Source organism: Prunus persica, chromosome G6 (assembly GCF_000346465.2).
Source record: "Prunus persica cultivar Lovell chromosome G6, Prunus_persica_NCBIv2, whole genome shotgun sequence".
Classification (NCBI taxonomy): domain Eukaryota; kingdom Viridiplantae; phylum Streptophyta; class Magnoliopsida; order Rosales; family Rosaceae; genus Prunus; species Prunus persica.
In genome coordinates this window covers 22,901,149-22,915,095 of record NC_034014.1, presented here as the reverse complement: position 1 = coordinate 22,915,095, position 13,947 = coordinate 22,901,149, and the positions used below count along the sequence as shown (strand labels likewise).

At 37.4% G+C, this 13,947-nt stretch overlaps 3 protein-coding genes across 7 annotated transcripts; 1 reads left to right on the top strand and 2 right to left on the bottom strand.

Moving 5' to 3' along the window:
* Positions 682-4,392, top strand: LOC18774339 (probable prolyl 4-hydroxylase 9). Its single transcript, XM_007207281.2, has 8 exons — positions 682-1,415; positions 1,533-1,643; positions 1,774-1,931; positions 2,206-2,308; positions 2,979-3,074; positions 3,637-3,702; positions 3,778-3,897; positions 4,087-4,392. Exons 1-8 carry the CDS (start codon positions 1,281-1,283, stop codon positions 4,171-4,173), a joined length of 876 nt encoding a protein of 291 aa, XP_007207343.1. The 5' UTR covers positions 682-1,280; the 3' UTR covers positions 4,174-4,392.
* LOC18772420 (molybdate-anion transporter) lies at positions 5,141-9,196 on the bottom strand. 5 transcript variants are annotated; one of them, XR_002272327.1, is made up of 10 exons: positions 8,633-9,136; positions 8,286-8,430; positions 8,021-8,189; positions 7,606-7,864; positions 6,882-6,970; positions 6,472-6,654; positions 6,285-6,370; positions 6,074-6,158; positions 5,620-5,870; positions 5,141-5,534 (listed from the first exon to the last, which is right to left on the bottom strand). XR_002272327.1 is itself a non-coding variant. In XM_020567218.1 (10 exons), the coding sequence occupies exons 1-9, from the start codon at positions 8,871-8,873 to the stop codon at positions 5,736-5,738; spliced, it is 1,392 nt and encodes a 463-aa protein (XP_020422807.1). In that variant the 5' UTR covers positions 8,874-9,138; the 3' UTR covers positions 5,141-5,534; positions 5,697-5,735. The 5 variants fall into 5 exon arrangements, 3 of the variants coding, with proteins under 3 accessions (XP_020422807.1, XP_020422808.1, XP_007207448.1); XR_002272328.1 differs by having other exon boundaries at positions 5,141-5,426; XM_020567218.1 differs by having other exon boundaries at positions 5,697-5,870; positions 8,633-9,138.
* LOC18774295 (acyl-CoA-binding domain-containing protein 3) lies at positions 9,739-12,871 on the bottom strand. Its single transcript, XM_007205380.2, has 5 exons — positions 11,761-12,871; positions 10,985-11,090; positions 10,811-10,887; positions 10,643-10,693; positions 9,739-10,012 (listed from the first exon to the last, which is right to left on the bottom strand). Exons 1-4 carry the CDS (start codon positions 12,594-12,596, stop codon positions 10,648-10,650), a joined length of 1,065 nt encoding a protein of 354 aa, XP_007205442.1. The 5' UTR covers positions 12,597-12,871; the 3' UTR covers positions 9,739-10,012; positions 10,643-10,647.

Genomic DNA, 13,947 nt, shown 5'->3' with positions numbered 1-13,947 from the left:
AACATGTGTGCAAGCCTCTCCTTTGTGTGTGTACTTTTGGACCGTCTATTATGTAGGCTTGTAATTTAGATTATCCAAATGCCAGGGCCTTTGGAGATTTATTATTGTTATTATTATTATTATTATTTTATTTTTTGTGTGTGTGTGTGTGGAAACAGAGTGTTGGGGGTTGTTGATTGTGCAAATGCAATGTGGAATTCGTTACCTTCCACGCGGTTTTGTGTGCAATCCTTGGGGCCAAAGTCCGGACCCAAACGAGGGAGAAAAACCAGGGAGTCTGCAGTAAAATAACAACAAATAGTCCAAATCCACCCAAATAAAAAAGGCTGTGTCTGAAAGGTAAAGATACGTTTTTTTTGGGTCAATAGGTAAAAGACACATTTGTCACGGTAAAAAGTGAAAAAAGAAAATCCACGAACGATGAGAACGGCAAAGAATTGAGAGAATATGATGCGACCCCAGTGACGCTTAGGCTACCTTTTTTCTTTTGTGGGTAATATCTTAGGCCAAGCGTTATTTCTTTCATCATACCCTTTTTCTTCATGTCATTTTCTTATTGATTTCCTCCTCTTTGGCCATGGTTTTTCAATATTCACCGTCTAAAAGATTGTAACTTCTCTCTCTCTCTCTCTAGAAAGTCTCAAAATTGTGTAGAACGGTATTTAGTGCCATCTTTTCAGGAGTCGAAAAGATTGGGGGTTCTATTTCTAGTTGGAATAATGAAGGATGATACTTGACCCTTTTCAGAACAAGTGAGAATAATCACAATGGAGAAGGTAGAATTTGAATTTACAAAGCGAAAGTTATTTAAAAAAAAAAAAAAAAAAGTAAAGTTGTAAAACCATGAAAGCCAAAGGACCGCCTTGGGAAGAATCTATTTATCCACTTTGTCAGAGACACAATTCTGTGGGTTATGACTTTGGATTTGAGCACTTTGCTCCCCCGACCAAAATATATTCGTTGTACCCATTGGATTCCAAATCCTCTAAGATTGACTACACCCCCAGTAATTTGGTTCCACAAATCTCAGTCTTCCTTTTTTGGTCAGATTACAAAAATCTCAGTAGTTTTACGCAAACTCCCGCCGTGCTGTGCGCGCAATTAGAATTTAGAACACGCTTGTTTACAGTCTTGACAAAGACTCTCTGCAATCGTCTTTGATCGACTGTCGTTTGTCAAACGCAAAACAAAAGCACAAAAATTTACAGACGAGAGAGCAAGTAGAAGCCACCAATCACACCACCATTGCCACCTGCATTTGAAGACAAATTGAAATTACAATGAGAGCCAAAAGCGGGAAAGGGAATTGGAGCTCCAAGTTCAAGTTGAAGTCCAAACTTGGGTTACCAACCACCTTCATCTTATGCTCCTTCTTCTTCCTCGCTGGCTTCTACGGCTCATCTCTCCTCTCTCAGGCAAAGTTTTCATTTTTCCTTTTATGGGGTTTTTGTTTTTTATCAAGAACTTTAGTGGGTTTTTCAGTTTTTCAAAAATAATTTATTTAACAATTTTCAAATTTTGATTTTTGGCAGGATGTGGGGGGTGGTGATAATAGGCTAAGAACGAGACTGTTGGAAACAGAGTATACTTCGATGCCTTATGGAGAGACCGGTGACGATTCTTTAACTTCCATTCCCTTTCAGGTTTCTGTTGTCGACTTTTCTTTGTGACGATTCTTTAAACAGTTTGATCAATTTAGGATTGTATGAGTTTTGTGGGATCAAAGATTGAATTTTTATTAGCTAACAAGAATAGGGCATATGAACTGTGTAGGTCTTGAGTTGGTATCCGCGTGCACTATATTTTCCTAATTTTGCAACTGCGGAGCAATGTGAAAGCATAATCGGTATGGCCAAGCCAAGCCTTAAACCATCAACTTTGGCTTTGCGAGAGGGTGAGACAGAGGAGAACACGAAGGATATACGAACAAGGTACACAAACTTAATATTTAGTGTTTCAAATGAGCAAACCGTTTTCATCATTTTGTTAGTACTTGTTATGCATACCATTTTTACTCTTGCGCCAAAGTTTTGAAGACTGCCCTGTTAGTGAAATCTTATGATTGTTGATACAAGCTGAGAAATACTAGCATCTGATGATTTTATATTTAGAGGAATAAATCTAACGGGTCCAAATGTGGATAGTTTTCTTAATATGAGTGATTACAGATCCCACAAACCATGCTTACACTATCTTTTCAAGCAGTTCTGGCATGTTTCTTTCTGCTTCTGATGATAAATCTGGGACTCTGGATGTAATTGAGGAAAAGATTGCAAGAGCAACAATGCTTCCCAGGACCTATGGAGAGGTACTATTTAGTGTACAGTTTAGAGCTTATTATCATCATCATCCTCATCATCTCTCTCTATACAAAATCATAATGCCTAGTCATGTTTCGTTCTAAGCAATGCTCGTGGAAGTTTTTCTTCTGTCCAAGATGACAGCATCCAATAAAAAATTTCTCTTGTTGCCAAAGTAATTTTATTCCTTAAAATTATAAATGAGAATGCCTGCAACCACAAACTGGGGTAGGAAGGGTGAATGGAGTTGGGGGAAGGAGGGTTGTCGGAAAATCCTCTGTCAGTTCATGGCAGAATAACGAACCCAGCTGTTTACTAATTTCTTGGAAATTTCTTTCTTGTGCCCAAGAAATCAGAAATGTGCTGTGCATATAGTTAACTTTATGTATTTGATGTTCCGTTTCTTGTTGGCAAAAAAATTTCTCAACATGGGTCCGAACCGTGGAAAAGTTCTTTTTTTGGTAGTGTTGACAAGACTATTATATGAGTATTTAAATGTTAGGTACCGCTGCTTGATGGGTTGTTTATATTAATTTGCCAAGTAATGATGGGATACTTGATGTTGTAATCATAGTGAAGATATTTCTTTCATGCCTATGTGTTTCTGTTATGAATTAGTTAATCTTTTATTTCAGGCCAATTTGTAAAATTGTCTGAGCTGAGGATGTCATGTTTCAGGCATTCAACATCTTACGCTATGAGATCGGTCAGAAGTATAATTCTCATTACGATGCGTTCCACCCTGATCAATATGGTCCACAGAAGAGCCAAAGGGTACATCTTCACTATAAAACATGAGTTTCATTTGGTCATTAATTGTTTTCTATTTTGGGCTTGTGTATCACTGAAACCCTTGCACACCCACTTCCCAGAGTGCACATTTTAGGAAATAAAACCAGGCAAAGATAAACCTCAATATTTTATTTCCTACACTTGTACAACAATTATACTTGGGTTGGAGAGCGCACAGGTGGTCATTCTGTATCTCCTTAAAGATATATGCAATGGGAGTATTACCAGGATAAATTCTATTGACTTCTTGAAACCAAATAGATGTGTGTGTTTTCATGTCTGAAGTCGCAGATAGATGTTCTGCGCTCATCTACTTGACCAGTTCAAACAAATTCTAGAAATTTCTTAATGATTACATGTTCAAACCAAATAAGGTTATGCTAATAGCAGAAGTTAAGTTGCATCCAGAAGTGGTCAATAAACCATTTTCTAAGATTAAACACTAATAGTAAGCATAACAAGTTGTAGATCTGATAGAATCATAATGTTTATTTTCCAAAAGGTTTTAAAGAATGCTTACATTAGTCTTATTTGATCTTTGTAGGTTGCATCATTCTTGTTGTATTTAACTGATGTTGAAGAAGGTGGTGAAACCATGTTTCCTTATGAGGTGAGTTGAAGACCTCTGCTTTTCTCATCACCCTTTTGGTTTGTCCATTGTTCATCATCCCTTTTTGATCTGCAGAATGGCTCAAACATGGATGGAAACTATGATTTTCGGGAATGTGTTGGTTTGAAAGTGAAGCCACGCAAAGGGGATGGACTTTTATTTTATTCATTGCTCCCAAATGGTACAATTGATATGGTTAGTTGCTTCCCAGTATCATTCTTATTATCATCATTTCAAGAAGTATTGATGAGAAAGAAAAAATGTTTTTCTTAGCATTTCTCTTGAAATTTACCCTGTATGAGGTATTTCATTCCTTGTTAAGAGAAGTTGTTTGTTTATTTTGTTCCATTCTAATTTAATTATTGGCTGGATGCGCCTCTGCAGTTATCAATACATGGGGGCTGTCCTGTAATTGAAGGGGAAAAATGGGTGGCTACAAAGTGGATCAGGGATCAAGAACAAGAGGATTAGTTGTAGTTGTGTAGAGTGTCATTGTGCAGTGCCCAAATTTTTATTCACACCTGAGCATTAGCACACACCAATCCCCTCGGAGGGGGTCGTTTGAGAATGAGTCTTCTTTTTCTTGTCTGGTCGGAGTTTCAATAAATTTTCATCGTGTCGACATCTCATGTCGCATCTAGCAATTCAATTAAATAAATGAAGAAAGGTTCCATCTGTTGCAATGCAGGATATGTGAAGTGTAGCTAAGAACCTTTGCATAATGGTGCAAGAAGCTGTAATTGCATGCCTTAGCCCATCTCCATCATTAGTCCAATAATTTATTTAGTAATGCCCTCAAAACCAGAAAGAAAAAGAACTCGAAACTTTCCACGTTCATATCTAAATCTCTCTTTGGTTTTCAAGCTAACTTTTTGACACAAAATTAACGTGATGAGAAAGAAGAGTAAATAAAAACCACTGTCAAAGTGTTTAGAGTGTTTTTTTATGACGTGCTTGGCTAAACAAGCCATCAAGAAGTTGTTTAAATAAAAAAGCCCTGCAAACACAAGTTTATGGCACATTGATTTCGTGGCAGATAACCACAAAAGCACCATCCACTCACACACCTCTTCTCCCTCTTTGCTGTCTTTTCCTTTTAATCCCTCTCATTTCTCCTCTCGTTCTTCGGGAACTTGGACAAAAAAAATCCATGAGAAGCTAATAAAAGTGAGGGTGGGGAAAGGTGTAGGAGGAGAAAGAAGGCAAATTTGAGGATGAAAGAACAAATACAACAAGAAGCAATCGAGGTTCTGGCAAATGTCATTGTTCTCTCGTTCTTCATAGCTTCTGATTGTATATCTCTTCTCTGTCACACTGTTTTCCACCAGCTCAGAAATTTATAACACATGAAAAAGAGGTAGCTATTTTTTCTTTACTCGTCTTGGGTTTGAGTCATATTTGAAAGAAATTCCTCACTAAAGCGAAACTGCACATTGGATTTACAGGACAACTATGAACCTTTTTTTTATTCACCGATCCAATCATCAAAGAAATCTGGCAATAATTTAGACATTTCCATTCTGTTCCGCATATTTAAGTACAATTTTGCCAAACTGAACTGCTAATTGTGTCAGTTTAGTGCAAAACTTACAAACAAATCTTCAAAATGAGGATCACAAAAACTTGCAGTTCTCGCCTCTACTGCTGAGGTCCAAATCCCTAAACTGCGCAGAGGGCTGATGGTAAACATGTAAATCCCATCTTCTCCTGCCTAACCACCAGACCTGCCCAGAAAGTTAAGAGGCTCAGATGGGTTTGGCAACTTGAATTGAACTCGGTGACAAGGAACCGATAACTGGTTTCCGTCTTGCACATAGTCATTCAGTTGATTCCTAAGGAATACACAAGACCATATCAATCCAATTTTTTGCAACTTACAACATATTGTTGTTTTTTTCAGTATTTATGTCCCCATACCTCAGGTGGAATTCAGAGGCACAGAAATTCTTTGAAATACTCAATTCTGCTAGTCATTAATGATCTCCAGGACTCACCAACTCAGCCAATAAGCTCGCTGATGATTTGGTATAAAATCAGAGTTTACGCCAGTTGTGATATGGTTGCTTCCCGTATCGCTTCAAGACATGCATGCAACCAGCTGCTGTGAATAGTCCAAGGGCAGCAAACGCTATGATTGTTGAGTTCCCAATGTTATTGTAGTATTTTCCCTGCATCAATACCACAGTAGCAAGAAAAGTCAGTGGATGGATGTTTAATCAATAAATCTCATGGTGGAATCTACCAGTCCATTTATGACCCTTTTTTACTGTGGCTGCTCTCCACCACTGGTGGCACACATCAATTTCACTGGGCAGGGAGTTTCTTAAACATATGTTTCTATGTTGAAGTAATCCTGGGAAGAAACACTCACTTGCACCAGAAAAAGCAGAATTGCTGCATTTGCTGGGGCTTGAGAAAGGCTTATCATCCCCCCACGCAGTGCATTAGGCACATACCTGTGAACACCAAATAGAAGCAGGAAAACCATCAAATTAAAATCCACGTAACAAAAGTTGAACCTGAGGCATAATATTTAGAGGAGACATTAGCGGACAAAAAGATGGAATACTCATTTGATTTACATTGTCCTCAATCTGGCTAGTGAAGGAAAAATCATGCCAAGACCGGCATGAAATATGCAAAATAATGTCACTAATACTCCAATTTCCTGCATATCACCAATTAAACGTTTAAACTTCGGAACCACTATCATTAAACATAACTGATGATCATATTTCTTATATTTCCATTTACAGAAGACATCTTTACCTGATAATCATACGCTGTTATGGACAAGACAAGCCCCATTATAATGAATGCATATACTAGGCAATCCTCAGTTCTCAGGGATGACAGTCCACTAATGAGCCACGGAAATATTGTGCTTCCAAGCATTCTTGAGCCCAAAAAACATGGATATATCAACCCTAGGTGCACTTCTCGTCCATCAGCCTAAAATCACATATTTATTAAAAATTGATGGAAGAAATTGAAACTATGATATCTAAGGTTCAATAACTTTAAACCCCTCTTTTAAATTTACTCAGGAATAAGAAAGAATTCTTTGTTGAGTGTGAAAAAAAAAAATCCAATTAACATAAAGTTTCAAGTAGTTCAGATATCAACCATGGTACCTTTCACTTCGCTAAACATTTTGTTTTAAATTATAGAAACCATACCACTATAATAGGGGCCCATAGTATCCAGAAGACTGCTACAGAGAAGTGAAGGCATGCCTGTGCCCACACCAAAAGCCATATTCTTTTATCTGCCAACAATATAAAGTTTCAACGGTAAGAATACACACCAAACGTACAGTTAAAGCTTACACCTACAGTAGCTCACACCATGATTTGCAAAGCATTATGCAGAAGAGCAGCTAAATCATGCTAGCACAGCATCTTTAAATAATCAATCCTCTAAAATGCAAATAATAAGTTGCTGGAATAGTGAAGATTAAAAAACAACACTCCCACCTAAAAAGTGTGAAAATTCTCTTCAAGTACTCGGCTCATTAAAGGAAAGATGTCATAAGTGATTTAGCTAATCAAGAACATTATAGAAATGGAAAAAATTACTCTCCTGGATCAGGGGATTGATGGCATGTTGATCATATTGGGGCAAACAGATACAGTTGAATATCAGAGGAGACAAATAGCAACAAGCAAAGGAATGAAGTGCAAAGCAATAAGAGTTTGATCCTCAAGAACAAAATTTTACACAAATTCGAAGCATCTGCCTTTGACGGAATTAACATGCTTCACTATATCTGGAACTACAGTCTCACTCGATCTCATTTAACTGATTCATTTTCATACTGAATGTATTCAAGCAGTATAGTTTATTTAAGTAAACGAACAAGAAAAGTAGATTATTTTTTTTTAAAACAAATGCAACTCTTACCACCAAAAACATATTTAGAGAAAGACGCCCTATACTCCTTAAGAGCTACTTTCTGTGGGGTTTCTGTCCATCCTCTGAGAAGACAAACCAAGGCAATTATTGCCAAGAAGATGGCTGCAGTGGAATGAGATGCCATGTTTTTGTCCACATTATTACCAATGAGCCAATTTGAAAGCACCTGGCTTCCAATGAGAGATGCGGACTCAAAGAAACTCATCAACCAAAAAGTCTCACTCAACATATCTTGCCTGTGCCCTTGCTGCAAACATAAATTTTTTTCATCATAATTAGCACTATAGCTAGTCCAACAAATTGCTTGTGTACAAAAGTCTATATATGAGTCACTCCCATTTCTAGACTAATTGATGTTTCTACGTGCAAACCAAGTCTGAAATAACTGGCATTTCTCAACAACCTCTTCATGTTGAACTACCATCCACGTCTCGAAACTGAAAGAAAAAATCGAAGCTGCGAGAGACAAACAAATACTCGTCGCCAAAACGCTCGGATGATCAATAATTCTCTTCCACAAGCCAAGAAAGAGGTGTAGAATGCAAAAGAGGAAACAAACTTTCTTTGGACCTCTACACAAATTACAAAAAAAGGGAAATCAATTAAGGTTTAACATTAAGCATTGGAATAACGAACAAGAAGCAAGACTGGCCTGAAAATGCACTTACATTACATCGGAAAGTACGCCTAAGAAGGAACCAATTAAAAGAGAAGCTGCAAATCCAACACAGAGAGAAAACATCATTTGCTCTCTGCTTAAACCGTAGTAAGCTAACTCAAACTCACCAAATACAGACCACAGTCCCTCCATCACTGACAGCAAAAAGTCATAAGAACCCCATCAGTGATCAAAACCAAATAGCTAAATTAAGATTAAAATGCGATTCTGCTTGATTTATGACAAAATGTAAGTACAAAAACTTAAACGGAAGCTGAACTAAAACTTAAAAGAGCAAAAAGAACAAAAAGAAAAGAAGATCTATCCGCAAGGAACAAGGGACGACGTCGTACAGACCTGAGGCAAGAGAATAGATAAGAAGGAAGTTCCTCTGGAAGCGGAGAGAGGAGGCGGTGGGGGAGATTCCATGGTCGAAGAGCGACGGAGCTTTGCTGGAGCTGCTGCTGCTGCTGCCAGTGCTGCTGTACTTGTTTGAAGCATAAGGGAAGGCGAGGATGGAGAAGAGAGAGGCGAAGAAGATGAATATGTAAAGGCCAGGATTTGGCTCCCAAACAGAGCTTTCAATCACCACCCCCATTTGAATATTGCTTTTATTCGAATCAATCAGAATGAGAAGCTTCGGATCTCAAATATGGAAACCGGTGTTCTTGAGGCATTGGTGCAGATTTGAACCAGTTCGAATTCGAGCTTGAGATCTAAATGGATTGGAATTTGGAGATGATTTGAAACGTCGACGTTCATTAATGGAATTGGGGTCTGCCGGTAACTGTAAGTCTGTGAGTCTGTGACTCAGTGCAACTATTTTCTCTCTGCAGCATACTACTGTAGCGGACAATCCAAACGTCGTCGTATTGATTATGTTCGATTATCCTTCGTGACTTCAACTCAAAGTAATGAACGCTCGATTCGCGGGCCTTCTGTTCATTACGATTTTATTTTTATTTTTAATCTAAACTTTATCAGAAGTTTGTATACATATAAAACTCGCAAAGTGGCAATGGATTTGTAGTTATAGGAGGTCTTCTATTTGTATCTCTCCTCTTTTCTCAATATCGCTTGTAGCAATTTGGAAATATTTTAAAATTATATCATTTGTAAAGTTTCTTTTTTTCTAACCTATTCAACATAATAAGATTTAATTATGAAAACTTTAGTTCGTCTTATTAGATGAATCAATTTGTAAATGAGTGGTGACGACAACAATAACGGTCGCAATGGCAGTTAAGATAGCCGTGATGATGGTAGTGGCAGTGGCCGCGGTGAGATAGCTGTGGTGGCTATAGTACCAAGGATGATGGTGGCGGAAATGACAGTGGTGATGGCAATGATGGTGGTGGAGGTGGTAGCTTTCGTGGTGGCGCTAGGTCAACCTAACATTAAATGCAGTTTCAACCTTAATAAAATGAACCTCTATGGCTTGGTTAGTTGTACAATACCATCTGTTTTGTTGAGGTGTATCATCACCAATTTTTTTTCTCATTTCTCCCATGCAAGGAACAAAAGGGGTTTGGTTTAAACAGAGATGTAGTGGGCAATGGGATATACATAGTACCATAAACACATGGCTAAATCTTTATTATAAAAGACAATGGCAATATGTACTGGTCACAAATGAGACTGGATGTTTCCAATTCTTCAAGTGAACTCCTCCTGGGCCTTGGTAGCCTCTGCTTTCCGGAAGATGCTCTACCTCGGTGATGAACAATTGGCGCAAACCTGGATTTCAAACATAACCGAGATACGGGAAGAAACATTACGGCAAGCTCTTCAAGTAATGGGAAAACTTCATAAGAGTTCCAATTTGTTGCAGATATGATTACAACATATTCAGTATTTTTTTTATACATATGGGATTTCAACATATCTAAATAAGCATTATGTATGATTGCAGGAAGAGAATTTGTCAGCCTGTAACTTCTAAAACTTGATGAGCCAAGAACCAAAATATTAATCATTAATTAAATACATAAACTGACTCCTGGTGGTATCAATAATATTTGCGTCTTATCTCCTACTCAATTCATGACCAAGCAATTAATTACGTTAAACTTCTACAGCAAACAGAGGGGGACAAGATTCCATGACTAAAACTACAGGAACCATCTATTCATTTAAGCCATCAATGAAAATTCAGTTTACGTGTATATGCAGGCAACTTTGAGCAAATAAATATTATATACAAGGTAATTTGCACGCACAACAAACTTCATTTCAGATTCTCAGTTTGTATTATGTGAACAATGGCATCTGTGACTGTGGTGTTTATATTTTGCAAAACAGAACGATATCATTTCAGATACGGTAAGGCTATGGACAAGCTTACATAACAACTAATTGCATGCATACCTTGCTCAATTATCTAAACCTTTAAAATCAGGCTTTAGTTCTTCCACTTTTCTGCAAATTCAGAAAAGTTTAAAGAAATCAGTAAAAAATACTACAAAAAGAAAAAATAAAATCTGCAAACCTTGAAAGTGCTTAACATTGGCCAATAAAGAAGGAAAGATTGAACACCTTTCCCCTGCAGGTTCTGATTGGTTTTGCACCAATGTCTTCAGATCAGAAGCTATCTTCTCATACGCTTGGGCATCCTGCCCAAGTCAAACAGGAAAGGATTATTATCCTATACTGTTCATATGTAAAAACAACTGAATGAAGCACTAGCACTTCCAAAAGTAAAATGCTTACACCGTGAACATCTTGCATCCACCCAGGAACTCTTTCTGAAAGAAGTGTGATATACTGCTCCATCGCTACCTCTGCACTCATGTTTCCGAGTTGTTGCCAAGCATTCCTTGCACAATGTAAACCGGTTTTCTCTATCAACTTAGTGAAGCATCAGAAGTAATCATAATTATTGTCCACAAAACTACATTCTGGATGTGAAAGCTTAGTGTGATGCCATTCAACTCAATTTCTACAAGTTAACAGAACTAAAAGTTTATTCATCTTGAGCCTGAATACACTCTGTAGATGAATCTCTTGCACTAAGAAAAGGTCCTTCATTTTCGGAAAATAAGTTCCCTGTTTAGTCTGCTTGATATAAAATGTCATAACAGTTGGAACTTGCAAGTAGTCCAAGAAAAAATCGAAAGGGGAAGAACATTAAAGGGACTTATCCCTAAGATACATGAACAATGCAATTGGGTATTGTGACTTATCAGTTTCATAAAAATAATTTTCTTCCCTCTCCCCTCTGTAAACTTTGCTTAGTCCACATTCATCATGTGCCTTGATAAACAAAGTTAACGCTACAAAGTACAATTCTTCAGAAAGTTGCAATGATTATCGCGTGATAGGACAATCACCAAATAAAAAGTCTTAAATCAAAGTACTATTTCTGGACATGTAGAGAGCTACACTCAGAGAAACCAATAAGCATATATAAGAACATAATCAAATCAAATAGTACCCTGGAAAATCACAACACCAAAAAAAAAGGCAGAAGAGAAGTTAGAAGCTACCATTTTGCTCGTGCAGAGACCTTGAATGCCATAGGTTGGGGTTCAAAGCAAGGCCCTCGAGTGGCAATCTTGTGAAGCCCATCTAACCTCGTCTTCACATCACTTCCAACACATAAACTTCTCTCAGCATTACTCTTAGACCCAACAAACACCACTGCAGCACCAAAAAGCCTCTCCAATTCAGTTCTTTCTATTCCCTCCCAATCATCCTCCTCACCAAGCAACCCCTCCTTTTCCACACCATCTACTACACTCTCTCTGGCTCGATCAGCTTCATGATCACTGCCATCACACTCTGGAAATTTGATATCTTCACTTTCAAAGATTCCCACTTCGTTTTTTGTCAAATCTACCTCAATTTCTCCAAATTCATGCCTCTCAGAACTTTGATCAACCATGTTCTCTGAGCACCCGCATAGACCACCATGCCCACCAGAACTCTCATCTTCAACACTCTTCTCTGACAAACAAACAACTCGAACTTCTCCGCAAACTTCATATTCATCAGTCTTTGAACCCTCATGTCCCTTCGGCGATCCACAACTTTCATCAACAAAATCTTGAAGTAGAAAACTTTCCTCTTTTGGTTCTTCACCTATAAATTCCTCAACTTTCACAACTTTTTCAACAAACCCACCTCGTATCTCACTTCTCCAGTCATGAATTTCGGGTTCAACCGGAGATTCACACTCATAAAGAACCCTTCTTTTCCCCACATGGTCATTGGCATCCCTGCTTGGACACATAGAAAGAACCAGAGGGAGAACGAAAGAAAGCCAAAAAGCCATCAAGAGAGAAAAAACAACTGTAAATAAAAAATCAGGAAGAAGCTCCATGGCTTTGCAGAGAGACCCAAAAAAGAGAAGAAAAAACAGAGCTTAGTTTCCGATAACGATGATGAGAAAGAGAGGAGATAATAAAAGCAATAAGGATTTTGCAGAGCAGAGGAAAGTATATTCTAATTCTACAATATTTTTCTCGTGCCACAGTTAGGTGTTGGTCGGTCGGTCGGTCCCCGTCCTTCCGAATATAAATACAGAAAAATGAGGTGTGTTTTTTTGGTTTGGGTAAAGTGCGGTATTGGAAAAGGACTCTTACACTGACCCACAAGTCCTTCCAAATGCTAATTATCTTCTTCTATTTTCTTTATAACCGCCACTACAATGAGGGAGAAACAGTTTGACGGCTTTACCATATTATTTATATTTTATATATTCTTTCAGTGAAGCTGCCAATTTTGCGAAACAATGATTTGGCTTTGTACATGCTTATTATGGAGGATCACGGATTATGGGACTATTTGGAATTTGGAATTTCGTCTGTTTTTGCTAATATTAATTGGTGGGTGTTGATGTGCACGAGTGGCGTACTGCTAAAGAGGTGAGCATGAGACAAGTTGTAAATTTTGATATCTTAAACTTGAAAATGTACAAGTGTAAAAAGCACCAAAATTCACATAACGTGTAGTTCTCTAGTGATTACATACACGTAAGAGTTTATTTTAAAGCTTTGTTAGAGGGTAAGGTTGTGGGATTTATTTATTACCCAACTGGTAATTTTTGGGTAGCCTTTTTTGTTTACTAGAATCAAGAAAAATATAATTATTTAAAAAACAATATAAGGTTAGAGATCATTAAAGTTCATTAAGAGATATTCCTTAACAGTTTATGAAACAAGCTAAATTTTATGGGAAAATTGTTTTTTCTTCCTGATCATATATGCAAAATGACATATCCTGATCATGGATTTAAAACAAAAAATAAACATTCCTCCTTTCTCCATGAAACCAATCATGTATGTGTGAATTTGTGGATGGTATTGACGGAATGGAATTTATTAGTGGATATCCAATTTATAAGAAAGGTTCTAATCCTACTCACCACCATGTCAATTGATTGGATAAGCTCAAAACTCTGTTTGGTATAACCTTTGACCAAAGCTTTGGGATTTGTCACAACATGTTAACCTAATTAACTTAAATATATCCACATATATATTTAAGATGATATGGGGCTCGTTTGGAAGTGATTCTAAAAAGGTAAATAATCGTTTTTATAGAGAATTATTTTTCTAAATAATCATGTTTAAGTAATTTTAAGGAGAAGCACCTCCCATGTGCTTCTTCCATAATCACTCAGAATGGCTAGTTTGACATTGATGTGCTGTGAAAATAATCGTTGACAAATT

Bases quoted from the DNA above. Each gene is read 5' to 3' on its own strand.
- LOC18772420 (XM_007207386.2), bottom strand. From the start codon at position 8,873: ATGGGGGTGGTGATTGAAAGCTCTGTTTGGGAGCCAAATCCTGGCCTT. The intron at 6,655-6,881 runs GTATGGTTTCTA...ATGTGATTTTAG, and splicing joins TATGGGCCCCTATTATAGTG to GCTGATGGACGAGAAGTGCA. The intron at 6,159-6,284 runs GTAAATCAAATG...TGGTGTTCACAG, and splicing joins CTAGCCAGATTGAGGACAAT to GTATGTGCCTAATGCACTGC.
- LOC18774339 (XM_007207281.2), top strand. From the start codon at position 1,281: ATGAGAGCCAAAAGCGGGAAAGGGAATTGGAGCTCCAAGTTCAAGTTG. The intron at 2,309-2,978 runs GTACTATTTAGT...GTCATGTTTCAG, and splicing joins TTCCCAGGACCTATGGAGAG to GCATTCAACATCTTACGCTA. The intron at 3,898-4,086 runs GTTAGTTGCTTC...GCGCCTCTGCAG, and splicing joins CAAATGGTACAATTGATATG to TTATCAATACATGGGGGCTG.
- LOC18774295 (XM_007205380.2), bottom strand. From the start codon at position 12,596: ATGGAGCTTCTTCCTGATTTTTTATTTACAGTTGTTTTTTCTCTCTTG. The intron at 11,091-11,760 runs GTAGCTTCTAAC...ACATTGTGCAAG, and splicing joins GTCTCTGCACGAGCAAAATG to GAATGCTTGGCAACAACTCG. The intron at 10,694-10,810 runs GTGTTCAATCTT...CTGAATTTGCAG, and splicing joins TCAGAACCTGCAGGGGAAAG to AAAAGTGGAAGAACTAAAGC.